The sequence below is a fragment of the Dasypus novemcinctus genome, chromosome 5, assembly GCF_030445035.2.
Source record: "Dasypus novemcinctus isolate mDasNov1 chromosome 5, mDasNov1.1.hap2, whole genome shotgun sequence".
Classification (NCBI taxonomy): domain Eukaryota; kingdom Metazoa; phylum Chordata; class Mammalia; order Cingulata; family Dasypodidae; genus Dasypus; species Dasypus novemcinctus.
In genome coordinates this window covers 28,906,421-28,926,665 of record NC_080677.1, presented here as the reverse complement: position 1 = coordinate 28,926,665, position 20,245 = coordinate 28,906,421, and the positions used below count along the sequence as shown (strand labels likewise).

The window sequence follows — 20,245 nt, the reverse complement described above, 5'->3', positions numbered from 1 at the left end:
CCAGGACTTCCCACAAATCTTCCCGTGTAGAACCAGTGGGCCCTCCTAGGACATCATACTGAAAGCTCTCTGCAGCCACTTTCCCACAGCTTGAATCAACAGTCCTTTTGATGTATTTAGGTACAAAAAGATCAGCAGGATCCAATGTCCATAAAGCAGGTTGTATTATACTCACGTACGTGTGTGTGCGTCTACTCACCCAACTTCAAAGATTGATTTGCTATTCTTCACAGCCAGGGCGAGACACTTCCCTCCTTCACTCGTTATTTTGTTTTTTCCTAGTCTGCAGAGGGAGTCGTGGACAGATCTGCCTCAGTCTGTGAGGGGACTCCAAGGTCCAGCCACCCTCTTCCCAGCACAAGAGCCCCTCCTGGCGCCCCCAGGACTCTGGTCCATTAAATGAACCATATCAGCAATGCCTGGGCTTCCTCTCAGGAAGGACCTGAAGCCCTGAGGAGAGCCAGCCAGGGCACCTCTCCCGAAGATGGTCTACAATTTCTGGAGAAACAGGGACCCAAGCCCTCCTGGGGTTTCCCCACAGGACTCACTTCCACAAGCAGGTCAGGCACTTTCCCTCTTGAACTGCAAATGGTCAAGGTGTGTGCTCTCCTCATAAGGGTAGACCCCTGGGGTTCCAAGCCTGGACACTCTGTCACCCTTTGCAGGGCATTTCTATGACAGGGCAGAGGATCAAACTCCTCTTAGAAGTCCAAAGACCCTTTTCCCTTGTACTCCAGAGACAGTGGTAATTATGGCCTTTCTTCCTGTCAACAGTTAATGACATCAAAATGCCAAGCCATCCCCCACCAATGACACGTGGTCCTTCCAAACTCAGAGCATTGCCCACGGGTCATAATTCCTCCATATGGCCCATTCTCCTTCCACTTATGAGTCTCTTTTTGACTTGACCAACATGGCCTTGGGATAAGCAGAAGATGGCTTTGTGGTGAAAGCTATTTGAAGTGACATTTAGTCTTTGTCTGAATAATGGAAGGGGTGACCAAGAGAAGCAAATGGGAAGGAGAGGCTACTGCAGAACCTGCCCCAGCCAGTTCAACTTACTTAAGGTATGCAAGGCCTTTGCACGCATCCAGGATTTTAGCAACGTACTGAGCTCCAACATCAGTGATCTGGTTGTTGTATAAGCTTCAAGAGAAAGCACAGGCATAAAACTTTATATGATTCCCCATGTCATTTTTTTTTTAGATTTTGTATTTATTTCTCTCTCCATCCCCGCCCCCTGCACTGGCCCAGTTGTCTGCTCTCTGTGTGTATTCTTCTGGGACTGCTTCTATCCTTATCAGAAGGCACCAGGAATCTGTTTCTTTTTGTTGCATCATCTTGTTGTGTCAGCTCTCCGTGTGTGCAGTGCCCTTCCTGGGCAGGCTGCACTTTCTTTCGCACTGGGTGGCTGTCCTTACGGGGTGCACTTCTTGCACGTGGGGCTCCCCTATGCAGGGGGAGGGGGGAACACCCCTGCGTGGCAGGGCACTCCTTGAGCATCAGCACTGCACGTGGGCCAGCTCCACACGGGTCAAGGAGGCCCGGGGTTTGAACCACAGACCTCCCGTGTGGTAGACGGACGCCCTATCCATTGGGCCAGGTCTGCTTCCCCCCATGTCATTTTAATGACACTCTTTTTTATTTTTTAAGGGGGTAGGCATTGTCTATTGATTTCCAATGTCTGAGCTGGAAAGAGAGAAAGAGCACACGGATGCCAGAGTTTGGGGCTTCAAGTCTCACAGCCTGGGCTCAAACGCCAGCTCCACCACTCTCCCCAACCTTATGACTTTGAACAAGTTGCTTAACTGCTCTGTGCCTCAGTTTCTCCATCTGTAATATAGGAGTAATAATTACAGCTCCCTGACAGCTTCTTAACAGTACTGTTTTAAGATTTATGTCAGATATTGAAAAGCCCAGGCACAGAAGTGCTCACTCTGTGGTAAGGGATGGGTATTACTAGCTTCAGGTTATAATCAGCACCTTGAGGGGAACACTTTCTCTCTGAATACTGGAACCTTTTCCGTGTCTACCTTTTAGTCATTTACCACATGATACCAATTCCACAATAGGGCAAAAAGAAGCTGAAAGTAGTAACTAAACTGTCGTTTTGACATTCAAGTCACACAAAATACTAGAGCTGAAAGGAGACCTGGAATTTGCTTCAACGTCTTCATTCACAGCTAAGGGAACTGGAGCCCGAAGAAGGTAAATGACTAGCTCCAGCTTGCCCGGTGAAGAGTGGCCATGGGGCTGGGTATAATGGTCCACACTTAGTTATCTCAAACTCCAAAATCCCAAAGGCTTGGAAATCAGTCTTATAAAAAAACTCTTTGGCAGCTGAAGTGGAGCTATATATGGGCTTTATCTGCTTCGCTGGCATTTTCATACATTTTGCTGCAGAAATAGTCAAGTATTTGAAAATGGGGTACCATCCTAGATCCCACTGGGCCTACACCGTAGGTATAGGATATGCCATCTTTCCTTCCAATATCCAAAAAACCCTGAACTCCGTTTCATGTCTGGCCCCAAGTGTTCTGAATGAGATATTCTGGATCCACAGTAATAAAATCTAAACAGAAGGAGTGGTCGAGTGCCTGCTTCTCATGTACAAGTCCTGAGTTCAATCCTGCATACCTCCTAAAAAAATCTAATACATGAACATTGTGCTTTAACAATTTTTAAAACATATCCCCATGTGTTCTCCCATTCAAACATTACTTGCCTATCTTCTGATCCCACTTTTGCAAGTGAGGAGTCTGAGGCTCAGCGAGGTATTGTGACTTGTTCTAACCCACAGCTACTGGCCAAGCCCAGGGCAGCACCCAGGACTCCTACCTCCCAGTCCAGCACTCCTCCCAGGACCCTGGGCCATGTGACGCCACTGCTGCCACTCCCTATTGTCACTGTGCTGTTGGCCCAGTGTTCTTGAGAAATACATACCCCAAATACGTCAGAATTTTGTATTTGGTCAGCTCTTCATGTAGCACCTTTACCCCATTGTCAGTGATCTGGTTTACACTGAGTCTGAAACAAAACAGGAAAGAAAGCTAAAAACCAGGGCAGCTGCTCATTCTGAAGGAGCATGCATTCCACAAGGACCCAGAGGCTTACAGGCCTGGCATTTTTCAGTGATAAACACTACTGGGAGCACAGTGGTAGCCTCGGCCGTCTAGCCCAAAAGCCTGGCCCACCCAGCACCAGTCCATCAGCAGGGCCACAGCAAGCCCCCGGCCCAGCACAAGGCACCGGGTCCGCGTGGGGAACGTGCCTGCATTTGCATATGAGCTGTGTGTCAGCCAGACTCGCTACCTGTGGGTGGGCCATGGTGCCTGGAAATGTGGGAGCTGCTTTTTAGTGGTCACACTGGGAGAGGGAACACCCTGTCATCTTGTTTTTGTCAGGTGTCCTACCATGTACAAGACAGTCCCCATAAGACCTGTATCCCAAAATGCCAACTGCATCCCCATCCAGAAACATAGGGGCTGAAGCTGACTTGCCAGTTGAAAAGGCTGGGTGTTCTGCTCAAGTGGTGCTGCTGTGTGGGAAAAGTGCAAACAGTGACGGAGAAGCAACTAGAGGCACAACTAGGAAAGGGAGATCTTGGCAACTATACTCCCTGCTCCTTAATGCAAAAGCCATTTGGGTAGGCCAGACATAGAGGGAAGGGCAGGGAAAGAGGGCCTTCAGGATTGTGAATATACCCTGGATAAGGGGCTGCCTCATACCGGAATTTCTCTAGCAAATCCCTTTATTAGCAGGATATTCTGACATGGCTAAAATGGGGAATACTTTTTTATTACCATGTAGTCGCCATAATAAACTACCCTGATTGTCTCAATCTTCCATTCCTTCATTAGGTGGGGCTGAAGGAAAGAAGGAGGCTCAGGAATGGACAGGAGTGAAGGATGAGGTGAAGCTCCAGGAAAAGGGGAGGAAATACACCAGGAGTGGCTAATTTTTTTTCAAAAAGGGCCAGAGGGTAAACATTTTAGGTCTTGCAAGCCATGTGGTCTCTGCTGCAACAATTCAACTCTAGTATGAAGCGGTCAAATACGAGAACAAATGTGTAGCTGCGTTCCAATAAAACTTTATAAACACCTATCGTGGGCTCTAGTTTGTTGACCTCTGCAATAAGTAAAAGCTGGATGTGTAAAGGCTTGCTTTTTAGGCCACACCAAAATGATCAGGTGAGACACGCTGGGCCCCTCCCCGCGTGGAGCCAAGTTTGGTGCTGGGGCATAGTTTGTGCACAGTCTATGGCCAGGGCACTGCCAATGCGGGGTGGCAGAACCTACTGGTCGCTCTCAGGATCTATGCTTTTTCAGAGATAAAGAGAAGCCCCTGTGCTTTACCTGGGTACATGTGCCTCAGTTCTGTCCAGTGAAATCTAAGTAGAAGCACCATTAGCAATTACTGAAAAGACTTTGTAAAAGAATGGGGTGCGCCCTTTGCTGCCCTTCCTTCTTATGGTGGCTGGAAGGTATATTAGATGGTTGGAATCTGAGCCCCTCTGTTGGACCAAGAGGTGGAAGCTAGGGAGAGAGGATGGCCGAGCAGCAAGGCAGAAGGATGCCCGGGCTGCTGGGAACCGGGGTGCCATACCAGCCCTAACTGCCTACCCCCAGACTTCTGCATGAGAGAGTGACACATCTGCAACCCTCTTAAGCCACTGAAGTTTTCTCTCTCTCAACCAAAACTAATCCTAGCCCACGTGTCAGGGAGCTGGAAACGCTTCCTGGGTGTCCCCGTCTTCTGCTTTCGGGGAGCTGCTACTTCATTTGCTGGTGTGCAGGAAAAGCTCACGTGGGCACAGCTGGGTGGGGTAGGGCCACCTCACTGATGCAGAATCTCTGGGATGGGCAGAGGACGGCCCTGGGTTAGACGGCCTGAGGCTGCAGAGAGAGCAGAGAATCCACTTCTACTTCCCCACACAATCTACACTCAGAGCAGACCTGAGCTTCAGCTCCAGATTTTCGCTGTTCTTCACAAGAGCACGAGAATGGAGAATTTACACCCCAGTAGAGCTTTACAAGTTCCACTTTACACAGGAAACACTAGCCGTCAACCAGGAAAAGCAGCCGGGGTCGGCATTCTGTGCTGAGACCCCTGGCAGCCCAAGTTAATCTTAAAGGGCAGGCATTTTATGCATTCTGGCTCCCCCTCACCCAGCTGTGGGACCCTGAGCAAGTTATTAACGTCTCTGTGCCTGTTTCCTCATTGGCAAAAATGGGCATGATAATACCAACCTTCAAGGGTGGTTTAGAGGATTAAATGAGGTGGGATTTGCAACGCACTTCACCTATTCTCATGAATGTTGGCTCTGTGACTGCAATCACCAGGACCCTTACCAGCTTTTCTCAGGTGAGGCCACAGAAGCTCAGAGAGGTTGAGAAGCTTGTTCAAGGGTATCCAGCAGGCACTGACCCAGGGCGACCTGACCTTCAAAGCTTTGCCCCTTGCCCTCTGCCATCCTAAGAGAGAAGGCCTGGATGTTCCTAGACCAGTGAGTGACCAGGGAGGGGAGCTCCAGGGCCTCCTGACCCACCGCGCCAGTCCTGGCATCCCTGAGCCTCGTCTCCCGCCCCTGCGCCGCCCCCAGCACAGCAGCCCCACCTGATAACAGTGAGGCAGCTGAAGCACGGCTGCAGTTCCCGCACGCCGTAGTCGCTGAGATTGTTGTTGTCCAGGTCGAGGGCCAGCCGCTTGCGGAAGTGGTGCAGGACGAAGGAGAGGGCACTGCAGTCGGCCGAGTAGGCGTTGCAGTAGGTCAGCTTGAGGTAGTTGGCACAGATGCCCCTGGCCGCCAGCTGCCCCACCTCCTTGCTCTGCGTCTCATAGATGCAGCGCAGCATCCAGATGAAGGTGGGCATGGCCTGCACCTGGCTGAAGCCCCCGGACTGAACCCGGGGCAGGTTCTTCAGGTGGGTGCGCAGGCTGGCAAACAGGTGCGCCCACAGGGCCTTGCGCTTCCGCCTCAGGGCCGCCTTGGGCACCAGGTGCTGCAGGAGTTTCTGTCTGGCTTTGGACAACAGCCCACACAGGAAGAGGTTGGTGAACTGGAAGTGATCCTTGTTCTTGAAGGGGTCCTCCCCCGCCAGGCCGCTGCCCCCCAGGCACCGGAAGGGGAGGAAGCGGGGGTAGCAGGACCCCGCTGCCGCCTCCCCAGGGGGCGCCCACTCCTGGAAGAACCTGAGCAGCTCTGGCAGGCCCACCCTGTCGTCCACCACGAGGAACAGGGCGGTGAAGAAGGCCTGGAGGGTGACGTGGAAAAACTCATAGGACTGCCGGTCCCCACCGGGGGCCAGCTCCGGCACGGTCCGCAGGAAGCCCAGCTGCAGGTCTCCCTCCTGCACCTCGGAGGCCTGCACCTCCTCCTGGCTGAAGACAAAGAGGCTCTTCTCCATGCCCCCGTGGGCCACCCGCCCCAGCGAGCGCAGCGCGTCCCGGCCCGCGCGCAGCGTCTCCGCCTGGCTCCGAGCGTTGCGCTGCACCAGGCTCGTGGGCTGCGTCCTGTCCAGGTGGACCTCGGTGACCAGCAGGAAGATGTCGGTCAGCGTCACCGAGCAGGCGGGCAGCTCGGGAGCGCCGTCGAAGGCGGTGCGGAAGTGCTGGAAGCACCGGAAGATGATCCAGCAGAAGAGGGGCACGGTGCACAGGCCGCAGAGGTTGGGGTTGGCTTCCAGCTGGTCGAGCACGCGGCGGCGCAGCGCCGGGTCGGGGAACATCCTCCCAGCGTAGGCCTGCAGGTGGCCGGGGGAGAAGCCGCGCAGCAGCACCTTCTTGCGCAGGAGCTGGCGCGGGATCTCGAGGCCCGTGCGGGCCGTGAGCAGCTTGCGGGCCCCCTTGAGCAGCTTCCCGCTGAGCAGGCTCGCCAGCAGGACGAGCGGGTGCGCGGGCTCCAGGGGCGAGCAGCTGTCGGGCGCACCACTCAGGTCGAAGTCCGAGTGCAGCTCGTCCAGGCCGTCGAAGGTGAAGAGGGCCGTGTGGGGGAAGCGCAGCAGGAAGGCGAACACCTCGGCGGGCTCCTGCTCCGGGTAGCAGTAGTGCTTGAAGAGCAGGTCCTGCAGGCACAGCGCCGCGTCCTCCCGGAAGCAGCTGAACGTGCGGCAGCGGAAGTGGAAGAAGAACTTGACGCCCGCGTCCAGCTGCCCCGTGGCCCAGAGGCTCTGCAGCCGCTGCAGCAGCATGGACTTGCCCACGCCCGCGTCGCCGAAGATGAAGACGGTCTCGCCCTGCTCGTTGAGGACGCCCGTGCTGTGGTCCAGGAGGGAAGCCAGGCTGCCCAGGCGGCCCAGGCCCTCGTTGGCGAAGCCAACCAGCTCCATGACGGTGTCCATGTACGTCTCCTCCAGCAGCTGCTCCTCCTTCTGCGAGTAGCACACCACGAACTTGGTGTCCTGGCCCAGCTGATGACGCAGTTTCTGCGTGTACCTGCTCACTGGAGGGAGAGCGGGGATGGGCACGGGGGTCCAGGAAGGAGAGAGAGGGGCCAGGGTGAGAGAGAGGCGGAAACGGCAGCACACAGGGGTCCCCGAGAAGGTCACTGCCTGAACCCCAAGGACGAGGGCCACAACCCCTTAGGTGCAGAAGCTCCAAGAGCCTGCTTCCAGGATCCGAGCGTCCTCGGGCTTCTCCCTCTGCCAGACCTGAGGTCTCGCCCGCCAGGTGGCAGCAGCCCCAGGGGGGATGGGTTTGGGCAGCGCCTCTCAGCAAGCCGGCCTGAGGCCGAGGGAGAGGGCTCATAGAACACAGAAGGGTGTTCCGTAAATTCCTTAAAAATAGCTTTGGATTTCAATTGTAATTCAATGGATAAAAACTGGACCCACAGGCACATTTCCAGACGTTCATCTATAACCCTTTCCTATCGACTTAGTCCAACTTGGCTGCCTGTTTAAAATTTTTAAAGTGAATTCTATTTCTATAGCTTTGTTGAGGCATAATTTACATACCATAATTCACCCATTTTAAGCATTTAGTACACTTACAAAGTTACATAAACATCAGCACAACCCAATTTTAGAACACTTCCGCCATCCCCCTAAAACTCCCTCGAGCCCATCTGCAGTCAGTCCTCACTCCCAACGCTGGCCCTGTGCAACCACTGATCTGCTTTCTGACTCTAAACTTGCCTTTTCAAGACTTTTCATATAAAAGGAATCATAATTTATAGTCTTCTGCTTCTGGCTTCTTGTAAAATGAATTGCACTTTAACAACTGTTAGAATAGCTAGCTACTTAGAGGAACCAGCAGTGAAGTCTTTTGGAAGAACTAGTCCCCAGGGGAGTATTTCCATTTTCGTGGGGGAAGCGAACGCGGTGAGGCAGGGAGGAGGCTGTGCTAAGGGTCAGAAGCTGGCAAAGGGGGAGCGCGCGTGTCACTCAGTGGTTGAGTGCCTCCTTCTCATGTACGAGGTCCCAGCTTCAAAGCCCAGTACCTTGTATAGTTTGATGTTATTTTTATGAATTCCAAAAAAGAAGGATTATGTTTGTAAACTGGTCTATTTCACTGGGTGTAAGTAATCCCCTTGGACTGTATTAGATTCAGCTAAGATGTCTTTGATTAAATTATGTCAAGATTGGGGCTTTGAATCTACCACATCAGCAAGGGTTAAGTCCCTGTGCCCTTGGTGGGATGATATAAACAGACACTCAAGAAGACAAAGAAAAAGATACATGAGAAAAGAGAAAGAGCTTCACAGATGCCAGAGGAGAGAACTTTGTCATGATATGGAAGAGGAGAGAAGTTTGATCCTGTGGCCCTAGGAAGAGAGACGAGCCCTGTGCCAGCCTACAGCTGAAATCGGAAGAAGCTGGGCCCACAGAGCCTTAAGAAGAAGAAGGAAGGGAGACCAGGCAGAGACTGCCCGCCATCTTGTTTCAACATGTGGCAACTGACTTGGGTGAGAAAGTACCTCTTGAATTGGACTCTTTAGTGCCTTGTAAGTATAAGCTTTTACCTCAAATAAATACCCTTTATAAAAGTCAACAGGTTTCTGGTACTTTGTATCAGCACCTCTCTGGCTAATATACTCCTAGGGAAAGAAAAAAAAAGAAGCTGGCAGAGTCTGGCAGGCATCTCAAGTGCCCTCTGTGCCTCTCCACAGAAGCTGGGTCCTGAGACTGCCAGTGGCCTTGCTCACCCGAAACATACACCTGATTTTCTGTGACACTGCCCTTTGCTTCTGTTTTCAAGGTCAAACTGGATTCTTTAAAAACCAGAGTTTGGGGCCTTAGGGCTGGTAAGTTGCCAACAACTGTGTCAATGTGGAAAGAACAAAAGATGGAAAAGAAGACTTCCCGGCCCCCCAGACCGGATCACGGTCCTGAGAACATATTCTCACGGCGCCCGGTCCTGGCCTCTGCTGCGCTGATCGCCATGTGCAGTCCCACATCTGGTGGTCATAAAAGGAAGGCTGGTCTCCTGCATTCCACTCTGAGCTCCCTGAGCCCGGGGTCTGGCATCCAGCACAGTGCCTTGGCGCACGGCGGTTGCCCCATAAATACTTGTTGAACTCCTCAATTAATGGGTGTCCATGCTGCTTTGGAAATAAGAACTGGGACCTAGGGGTGATAGACAAATACTTTGCCTAGAATCAAACCCTGAAAGATTTTTAAAAGGAAAAAAACTACGACCATCAATTTCTGCAACTATTAAAACTTTTTGCATGTCTCAGAGTAGGAAGTAAGCAAGAGGTCAGAATGGAGGCCACTCCCACACTGCCACGGGCCCTAAACCAGACAGCTATGCACGGCTGGTTCAATCGCAGTCACCTGGGCTGCACTTGGGAGATGCCGCCCAGCTCTCCCCTTCCAAATTGAAAACAGAGCCTCCTGCCTGCTTCCTGGACCACAAGCCTGGTGGGGGGCCAAGCTCTCATGCCCTGCGGGGCCTCAATATTGCAGCCTGGACAACATTCCCAAGCCGCAGGGCCAGCCGGCACGGGGCACTCCCGGGGCTGATGTACCTGGGTCCGTGTTGACCACAGCTTTGCTCCGAATGAGCTGGGAAGGTGAGAAGCCAATTTCCAACAGCCACGGCCCCAGGTCCACGTATGCGTCTTCGAGCTGCTGGAGCACGTGGAGGAAGAACTCAGACACCTCCTCGCCCTTGCTCTGGACCAGGTCCAGAATTTTCCGGACCTGGCAGGGACACACAAGCTGGCATTAGGGTCACGCTGCTCCTGGAAAGGCCCCGCTAGATGCACACAGCAGACCTTGGAGCTCCTGCCCATTCCTTGGCCCTCCGCCCAGCTGGTGTGAGGGTCACCATGTTGGAGGCCTAGAAACTGCGAAATGGGCCAACCGACCACCTTGGTAAGAAATCAAACCACCCAACTCCAAGGAAGCAGAGTCTTCCACGAGCCTAAAAACAAAAAGGCAAGGCTCCCTACTCGAGCCATGGTCCACCCGTGAGATTCCCTCTTAACTTAGTGTCCAGGAATGAACGTGAAGAGGAAGGCGCCCGTGGGGATCGTGAGGTGGGGGGGCTGGGCCACACAGCAAGGGGATTATGGGTCCCCATGTGTTACACGCTTATAAGAAACTTTTTTGTCATTAAAAACTGCAGGAAAAAATCGAAAGAGGAGAACAAAGCGCATGAGTGTGCTATTGGGCTTCCCCAGAAAACCCCCTCACCTATTCTGAGCTCCACCGGGATGACATGATAAACGGCCTCTGTTATTCCTCTTACCAAGATGGACTTTTTGGTCTCGCCAATCATATTTTTCAGAAGATGGTACAAAGCGAAAGTGACACTAAAGTTGATTAAGTCTTCCCACCAGCGGAATGTAGAAAATTCTTCAAGTGGCCCCGGTTTAGGATGTCGTCATTACTGAATCTGGGGCAATGCCCATTCTGAGTTTTACCAGCTAACGAGCAGTTCTCCAGAATTTAAAAACACTGAAGGGACATTACGGCTAGTGTGTCACGCTCGTTGTTTGAGAGTCAACACACACAGAAGTTGGAGCTGTGCCAGAAGAGTTTACTTTAGCATGTAAACACAGAAGCAAAAGATACAGTAACTACAGAATAAGCCAACAGCTCAGGCATTTATGTTCTCCAGGGACCCCCAAGTGAAATGCTGCCCAGTGTACTAAACTCCCAAAGCTCTTCACTCGGGTGAAGACGGAGAACCCCGTCTGGCTAGTCGACACTGCCAGCGTCCGGGCTTGGCCGAGTACCTTGTCCGGCTGGGTGGGGCAGGCACACACGATCTCGGCATCCTCGGCTGAAAAGTAGTCATTCTTCAGCAAATTGTCCACCAGACACTGTGTGTTACGAATGTGAGTGACCAGAAGTTCCCGGTGGATTTTCAGCAATTTAATGTGCAAGTGTGGCTCTGACGGGATTATTTCCATCTCACTGTGGGCCAGCTCTTCCATGGTTGAAGTAGTGAGCACTTCCGTCGCCCTGGTTCATCTTCAGTGGCATCTGTCTTCCTGGTGGAGGGGCAATCAGCACCCAGGGCCCCTCAGCGCAGCCCCTGGGAAGACAAAGGAAATCACCCTGAAAACAAAGGCCCAACCCGCAGTGCTCCTGGGATTTCTCTTTTATCTGAGATGTATTAAAGCGAAAATTCTAATTTAATTGCTTCTGCTTGCTGGTTACATTGCTTGAGGGGACCAAAGGTAGCCAACCCTTTTGTTGAGAAAAAAAAATTTTTTTATTTGAAAAGGCAAAAGCATGCCAAGATCCTATACTGGGATGGAGACACAAAGTTATATTGCTTTATGTAATAAGGTTACAGGACTGAAGGTTTTCACATTCTCCAAAAGGGGCCCAGGATTTGGAGCAGAGGAAATGTGGGGGTTGCTAGGCAGAAAAAGTCTGAGCCAAAAAGAAAAAAAATGCCTGCAGAGGAAGCCACCAAGAGCCAAGGAACCTGATCTCCCAGACGTTATCACCTGTCCTGGGTTATGTCGCAGCCCTCCTCCAACCCCCACTCTCGTCACACCCTCGGCAATATCTGTCATATACAACAACCTGGGGGACTGGACGAGAAACATGGCAATGTGTAGAGGGACATGGGACAAAGGGAGGGCAAAGGGGCAGGAGGAAAAATGGAGAATTGGCACGTGAGCTCAGAGTGGTAGACGACTGAAGCCATCTCCTGGAAAATCTTGAAAACCTCATGCATGTGCTGCCCTTCCCACCCAGGCAGGACAGGGGCCCAACCACTTTATTTGGGTATTAAAAAAAAAAACACATGGGTTCATCTGAATTATCCCAGCATTGCACTGACTTGCTTTCTTGCAACTAAACCAGTAAGAAAAGAGCCTTCCATTGCTTCTTCTCCAGGCATGTGTAAGTAGATCAAAATTCCAGAAGTGAAAAGACTATGAACTGGCCAATCAGTCCTTCATCTAAGGTAGAAAAACCCACACATTCCAGAAAGACAGCTTCCTAATTTCTTCTGTTCAGCTCAAAAAAATGTCCATAGACCGTTTTATCATTAGATGTTTATAAGCCCAAGTCTGTTAAAATTTAAGTCTGGTGGTTCCCAAATTTATTCCACCAAGTCAGGCATGAATCTCCTGCTCTTTCACATACTTTCACTTAATTTTTTTATACTTGTCAAATTGCCAACACACTACATGCCTTACAGAGATTCTCAGCTGGAACTCACACAGTAACTTTCCTTTTTTAACCTAAATGATTGAGAAGCCAACAGTGCAGTTTGACATTCCAAGCAGGAGAAGGGCAAGTAACTGATGCTTACCTGAAAGAATTTAAAGGAATGAAAATATTCCACTAATCCTATGCTAATCTATTAGATGCTAATTAGGAATTATTTATTTTGGTCAATTTCAAAGTCACCTTTAAGTACCATGGTATTAGAAAAGTGGTTTCCTTAAAAGATACCAGTTGATGAAACTACATTTAAACTAGTGCTTAATAATACACTTTTAAATTTCTGGCATTATTCTAGGAAATAAATCAGAATATTTTAAAACAAAATACTTCCTTAAACCTTCGATCTCAAAATTCTTTATGGACCCTGAAAAATCAAAGGGAAAAAAGTTTTAAAAAAATTTTATTGTATTGAATGAAGAATGAATAGATGGATGAAGTTGAAGACCAGAAAATTTTTAAGTTCAGAACTCTAGCATCTATGAGTATTCTCCATACATTCTTCCTATAGCAGTGTTCTCCCAATGTCAGGCATTCAGGCACCTGAGACACTTTTTCGGGACGAGGGAGCTGAGGGTTTTTGAGTCCCACCTAAACATCTATACATTAGTTACTTAGTTTTTTGCTTTAAATTCACTTTATTTTAAAACTCTAATACATTAGATTAAAAGGAAATTTTCTATCATCATTGTAAAGAGAAAAAAATACTACTTGCAATAAATAGAAAGTAGCAGAAAAATAAATGTACTTGAAATAAACCAATATTAATATAACCCAGGTAAATAGTACAGCTGAAAAAGTTCTAGAGGTGAGGCCTGTTTTTTCACAAAAGCATTTGAGAGAGGGACATCACCATGATCACACAGTGATATGCTCTAGGGTTCCATCCCCTCACAGAAGTTTGAAACAACAAGAAAAAATGGGCAGAACCATCTTTTCTCAGAGCTTGAGAAAAGTATTAAAAGGCTGTAGTAACTGGGTGAGAAATGAATCAAGAAAAAAGCAACTTAAAAACAGTAATGAACTCTCATGACACCCTTGCTGGTCCTTCTCTCACCTGCTCCTCACTGGGGGCGCAGGGAGCCATGCTCGCAGTACAGAGCCCTGGGTCTGATTACAGAAGGAACAGAGTAACGCTCACATACACACCAGTGTGCATGTGTGCTTCTATCAGTCTGTCTGGTGGCAGCCTGAAAGTCTGAACCAGGGCATTTGTCACAGGTTCTCCATCCTGAAACTTGCCCTGCATGCACAAGTATCTTGTAGGGGCAACTAAAATGCTGTAAGGAAGCAACCAAACAGCAGCTGCCTGGGGCAAAGGATTAGCATCTTTAAGATATAAAACAGAGTGCTCAGACTGGGAAGAAAAACTGCTTCCAAGGGAAAAAGGGAATTTAGATCCATGTAAATGGGGGAATTCCTAAGGTCAGGCACAGATTGGGAGGATCCTATGTTCTCTTGTCATGCTGCTATTTAGACTCATTGTTAGGCGGGCCAAACTCTGAAAGAGAGAATTCCATATAGCTATCTTTAAAGGCTGGGAAAGTGTTTTTCATTTCATTTCTTTTCTTTTCTTTTTTTAGTAGCTCCTGGCACTCAGAGAAAAATCTCTGTCATAACACCACCTAGATACAGACAGTTCAGTGACTAAATTCCAGAGATAACAAATTAAAATATGAAAATGTCCAGTATGCAACAAAAAGTGCCAAGGCATGATAGTCCATACAAAAGAGCAAGATAAAGTACTAAAAACCATCAGTGAGGAAGACTAGACTTTGGACATCAATGATTTTTTAAAACTGTCTTTGAATATACTTGAAGAACTAAAAGAAAACATGGACAAACTACGAAAGGGAATTAGGAAAATGAAAGATGAACTAAAAGAGAATTGTAATAAAAAGATAGAAATCATGAAAAGGAACCAAACAAATACTGGTGCTGAAGACAACAGTAACTGAACTAAAAGATTCCCTAGAGGGGTTCAATAGCAGATTGGAGTTGGTCAAAGAATCACTGGACCTGCAAATCAGACAATTGAAATAATTCAATCTGAGGAACAGAATGAGAAAGAAGAAAAATGAACAGAGCCTGAGAGACTTGTGGGATGCCATCAAGCATACCATTATACATATCATGGGAGTCTCAGAAGGATAAGAAAGAAAAAGATTGGCAGAAAGAGCATTAAAAAAATTTATAGCTGCAAACTTCCCAAATTTAATGAAAGACATAGACACATCCAATATGTTCAGCAAAATCTAAACAGTATAAACTCGAAGAGACCCACTGAGAAAAACATTGTACTCAAATGTTGAAAGACAAAGACAGAGACTCCTGAAAGCTCCAAAGGAAGCAATGAATCATTACAAGGAAGCCTCAATAAGAATATTTGGAGTTCTGGGAAGATAACATCAGAATAGGCAGGCAAGGCTCAACACTCTCACAAAAACAACATAGAAAGGACCAAGAGCTGTCTGCTTTGGGGGTCAGGTCAGGACAGGGCTGTGCAACTTCCAGGAGGGCGAGGGACAGAGAGACAAGGAGCCCAAAACAAAAAATATGAGTTACTAAATCCCCATGGCAGCCAGGAAGGGCTGCAATCTCCCACCCTCAAGACATTAACCTGGAATAAAAACCCCTGGCCCACTGCAGCCGACTTAGAGGGGAACAAACAACATCCTCCCTGCCAGCTGTTACAAAGGAAGAGGGAGGGTGAATCTTGGCTTTGGCCAGACCAGAAATACAGTGGAGACTGAAAGAAGCATCTCTGTGGAAAGGTTTGATGACAAGCACCATCTGCTGGATGGCCCGGAAATTGCAGGGAGAAAAACTGCTTTTAGGAATCTTTTTACCCCACCCCTGGGAGAAAATGTGCCCACCATTAGTGAGTCCCAGGCCTGATTTTGATAACTTAAGCAGAGAAGTTTTAAAGACTTAGAGAAAAAGTTGAACCAAAAATCAAAGAACTGTGAAAAAAAAAAAAAAAAAAAAAAAACACTAGGCAAGAGAGAGGAATTGACCATCAGAATAAATTCACCAACATATTCAGATGCCTAGATATCAGCAAAAAATTACAAGCCATACTAGGAAACAGGAAGAGATGGCCCAGCCAAAGGAGCAAACCAAATATCCTGGGAGCAAATGTAGCTCCCTCCTTCCACATAGGAGGTCCTGGGTTCAGTACCCGGTGCCTCCTGAAAAAAAAGAAAAACAAAGGAAAGAACCAACTCAGGAAAGTAAATGTGGTTTGGTGGTCATTGAGCACCAGCTTCCCACATATGAGGTGCTGGGTTCAAATCCCAGGCCCCTCATACCTCAAAAAAAGAAAAAAATCCTTATAAGATACAGGATTTAAGACAACTAATCAATGATAAACACACAAATCTACTAAATCAATTCAAATTGAAGGAAAACATGTTTAAGGAGATAAAGAATATTAAGAAGACACTGATTGAGCATAAAGAACAATTCAAAAACCCACAAAGCAAATCAAAAGCTTATGGGAATGAAAGACAATGGGGGAAGCGGACTTGACCCAGTGGTTAGGGTGTCCATCTACCACATGGCAGGTCCGCGGTTCAAACCCCGGGCCTCCTGGACCCGTGTGGAGCTGGCCCATGCACAGTGCTGATATGCACAAGGAGTGCCATGCCACACAGGGGTGTCTCCCACATAGGGGAGCCCCAAGCGCAAGAAGTGCACCCCATAAGGAGAGACACCCAGCGTGAAAGGAGGTGCAGCCTGCCTAAGAATGGTGCCACCCACACAGAGAACTGACACAGAAAGATGATGCAACAAAAAGAGACACAGATTCCCATGCAGCTGACAACAACAGAAGCAGACAAAGAAGAAGATGCAGCAAATAGACAACCGGGTTGGGGGGGAGGGGAGAGAAATAAATAAATCTTTAAAAAAAGAAAGACAATGGATGAGACTGAAAATACCTGAGAGACATATAAGAGCATACTTGAATTTCTCAAAGACAGAATTAGTGATTTCGAGGACAGAACACCCAAACTGAAAAGACAGGACACCAGAAAAAAAGAATGGAAAAAATGGAACAGTGTCTCAGGGAAACTGAATGACAATGCGAAATGCACAAAAATAAGTGTTTTGGTGTCCTAGCAGGAGAAGAAAATTGTAAAGAGACAGAAAGAATATTTGAGGAAATAATGGCTGAAAACTTCCAAACCCTTATGAAAGACATAAATATCAATATCCAAGAAGGACAACATCCACCAAACAGAATATATACAAATATACCTACTCTGAGATACCTGCTATTCACAATGACAAATATTAGAAATAAAGAGAGGATTCTAAAAGCAGCGAGAGAGAAGCAAAGCATTGCATACAAAATAACCTCAATAAGATTAAGTGCCAAACTCTCATCAGAAACCATGGAGGTGAGAAGAAAGAAGTATGATATACTTAAGGTTACTGGAAGAGAAAAACTGCTAGCCAACAATTCTGTATGTGACAAAAATGTCATTCAAAAGTGAAGGTGAGTTTAAAGTCTTCACAGATAAACAAAAACTGAGAAAATATGCCATCAAAAGACCAAAATTAAAAGAGCTACTAAAGAGAGTGCTGTAGCTTGAAAGGAAAAAACAAGGATAAGAGACTTGGAAAAGAATGTAGAAATGATTACTATAGGATAAATTAAAGGGTAAAAAGACAGGCAATAGTAAGGATATGACAACAGAAAGACAAAGGACAAAATGGGTGAAGTAAGTAATGCCTTCACAGTAATAAAATTGAATGTTAATGGCTTAAACTCTCAAATCAAAAGACATAGACTGACAGAACAGATTAAAAAAAATATGAACCACTTATATGGTATCTACAAGAGACCCACCTCAGACATAAGGACACAATCAGGTTGAAAGTGAAAGTTTGGAAAAAGATATTCCACACAAACAGTAACCAAAAAAGAGCTGGAGTATCAATATTAATATCAGACAAAATAGATTTTAAATGCAAAACTGTAATAAGGGATGAAGAAGGTCATTATATAGTAATACAAGGGGCAATTCACCAAGAAGAAATAACTATATTAAATATTTATGCACCTACCCGCGGTGCCCCAAGATACATGAAGCACACACTGGCAAAACTGAAGGCAGACATAGATGTCTCTATAATAATAATATGAGATTTCAATACATCACTCTCAGTATTGAATAGAACATATGAACAGAGGATAAACAAAGAGAGAGCTTGAATAATTTGATAAATGAACTAGACCTAACAGACACCTATAGAGTATTATACAACAAAACAGCAGGATATACATTCTTTACAAGTGTTCATGGATCCTTCCCAGGACAGACCATATGTTGGGTCACAAGACAGGACTCAAAATATTTTAAAACATGGAAATTGTACAAAACACTTTCTCCTACCATAAAGAAATGAAGCTGGAAATCAATAATGGATGGAAAAAGGGATAATTCATAAATATATGGAGATTAAATAACACTCTTAAGTAATCAGTGGACCAAAGAAGAAACTGTAAGAGAATTCCGTAAATATCTTGAGACAAATAAAAGTTAGAACTAAACATATGAAAACCTATGAGACACTGCAAAGACAGTGCTGAGAGGGAAATTTATAGCCCTCAATGCTTACATGAAAAAAGAAGAGCTAAATTGAAGATCTAACTGCAAACCTGAAGGAACTAGAAAAGAAAACTGATCCCAAACCAAGGCAAAAGAAATAGTAAAGATCAGAGCAGAAAGAAATGAAATTGAGAAGAGAAAACAACCGAGACAATCAACAAAACCAAAAGCTGGTTCTTTGAGAAAATCAACAAAATCAATCAACCCTTAGCTAGATTAGCAAAGAAAAAAAGAGAGAAGACACAAATAAATTAAATCATAAATGAGAGGGGAAACATACCACTGACCCCAGAGAAATAAGAGAGGTCATGAGAAGATACTATGAACAACTGTACACCAAAAATCTAGACAATGTAGACGAGATGGACAAATTCCTAGAAACAAATGAACAACCTACCCTGACTTTAGAAGAAATAGAAGACCTCAACAAACCAATTACAAATAAAGAGATTGAAACAGTCATCAAAAAACCTCCCAAAGATGAAAAGCCCAGGACCAGATGGCATCACAGGTGAATTCTACCAATCATTTAAAGATGATCTAATACCACTCTTGCTCAAGCTCCTGCAAAAATTGAATAGGAAAGAACGCTATCAAACTCATTCCATGAAGTCAACATTACCTAATACTAAAACCAGATAAAGTAAGAAAAAAAATTATAGACAAATATCTCTAATAAATATAGACACAAAAATCCCCAACAAAATACTTGCAAGCTGAATCCAATTAAAAGAATTATATACCCACGATCAAGTGGGTTTTATCCCAGGTTTGTAAGGGTGGTTTAACACAAGAAAGTCAATTAGTGTAATAAATCACATTAATAAATTGAATAAGAAAATTCAAATTAACCCCTCAATTGATGCAGAAAAGGCAGCTGACAAAATACAGCACCCTTCCTTGATAAAAAACACTCCAAAAACTAGGAATAGAAGGACAATTTCTCAATATGGTTAAGTGCATATATGAAAAACCTAAGCTGGCATTTGACTTAATGGAGAATGAAGGAAAGCTTTCCGGCTGAGAAAAGGAAACAAGACAAGGATGCCCACTGTCACCACTGTTACTCAGTATTGTGCTAGAAGTTCTAGCTAGAGTAATTAGGCAAGATAAAGAAATAAAAGGCACCAAATAGGAGAGTAAGAAGTAAGACTTTTGCCAGTCACTGATGATAAGGTCCTATAACTAGAAAATCCTAAAAAATCCATAATAAAGCTACTAGAACTAATAGATGAGTCCAGCAATATGGAGGGATACAAGATGAATATGCAAAATCAATAGCATTTCTATACACTACCAATGTTCAAACTGAGGAGGAAACCAGAAAAAGAAGTCCACTTATAATAGTGACTAAAAGAATCAAGTATTGGGTGGCGGACTTGACCCAGTGGTTAGGGAATCTGTCTACCACCTGGGAGGTCCGCGGTTCAAACCCTGGGCCTCCTTGACCCGTGTGGAGCTGGCCCATGCGCAGTGCTGATGCGCGTAAGGAGTGCCCTGCCACGCAGGGGTGTCCCCCGTGTAGGGGAACCCCAAGCACAAGGAGTGCGCCCCGTAAGGAGAGCCGTCCAGTGCAAAAGAAAGTGCAGCCTGCCCAGGAATGGGGCCGCCCACACAGAGAAATGACACAAGATGACGCAACAAAAAGAAACACAGATTCCCATGCCGCTGACAACAGAACTGGACAAAGAAGACACAGCAAACAGACACAGAGAGCAGACAACCGGGGTGGGGGGGGGGAAGGGGAGAGAAATAAATAAATAAAATAAATCTTAAAAAAAAAAAGAATCAAGTATGTAAGAATAAACTTAAGCAAGGACATAAAGGACCTATATTCAGAAAATTATAAAACATTGCTAAAAAGAAACCAAAAAAGGCTTAAATAAGTGAAAGGACATTTCATGTTCCTGGACTGGAAGACTAAATATTAAGATGGCAGTTCCACCGTATCTGATTTACAGATTCAACAATATCCCAATAAAAATCCCAACATCA

The 20,245-nt window shown here is 46.6% G+C and overlaps 1 protein-coding gene and 1 long non-coding RNA gene across 3 annotated transcripts in view; one reads left to right on the top strand and one right to left on the bottom strand.

The window, feature by feature from the left end:
- Positions 1 to 4,096, top strand: part of LOC139439018 (uncharacterized) — a 31,179-nt gene extending 27,083 nt beyond the window's left edge. The window contains exons 2-3 of the long non-coding RNA XR_011648794.1: positions 283 to 1,067; positions 3,861 to 4,096. This is a non-coding gene — a long non-coding RNA (uncharacterized lncRNA). The remainder of the gene's footprint in view (positions 1 to 282; positions 1,068 to 3,860) is intronic.
- NOD1 (nucleotide binding oligomerization domain containing 1) overlaps positions 1 to 20,245 on the bottom strand; it is a 107,153-nt gene that overhangs the window by 39,622 nt on the left and 47,286 nt on the right. For both annotated transcript variants that reach the window (XM_023587292.3, XM_004453199.5), the window contains exons 3-8: positions 11,183 to 11,484; positions 9,968 to 10,142; positions 5,617 to 7,441; positions 2,944 to 3,027; positions 1,063 to 1,146; positions 200 to 283 (exon numbers count right to left, since the gene is read on the bottom strand). In XM_023587292.3, coding sequence (XP_023443060.2) covers positions 200 to 283; positions 1,063 to 1,146; positions 2,944 to 3,027; positions 5,617 to 7,441; positions 9,968 to 10,142; positions 11,183 to 11,383 — 2,453 coding nt within the window. In that variant the 5' untranslated portion in view covers positions 11,384 to 11,484. The remainder of the gene's footprint in view (positions 1 to 199; positions 284 to 1,062; positions 1,147 to 2,943; positions 3,028 to 5,616; positions 7,442 to 9,967; positions 10,143 to 11,182; positions 11,485 to 20,245) is intronic.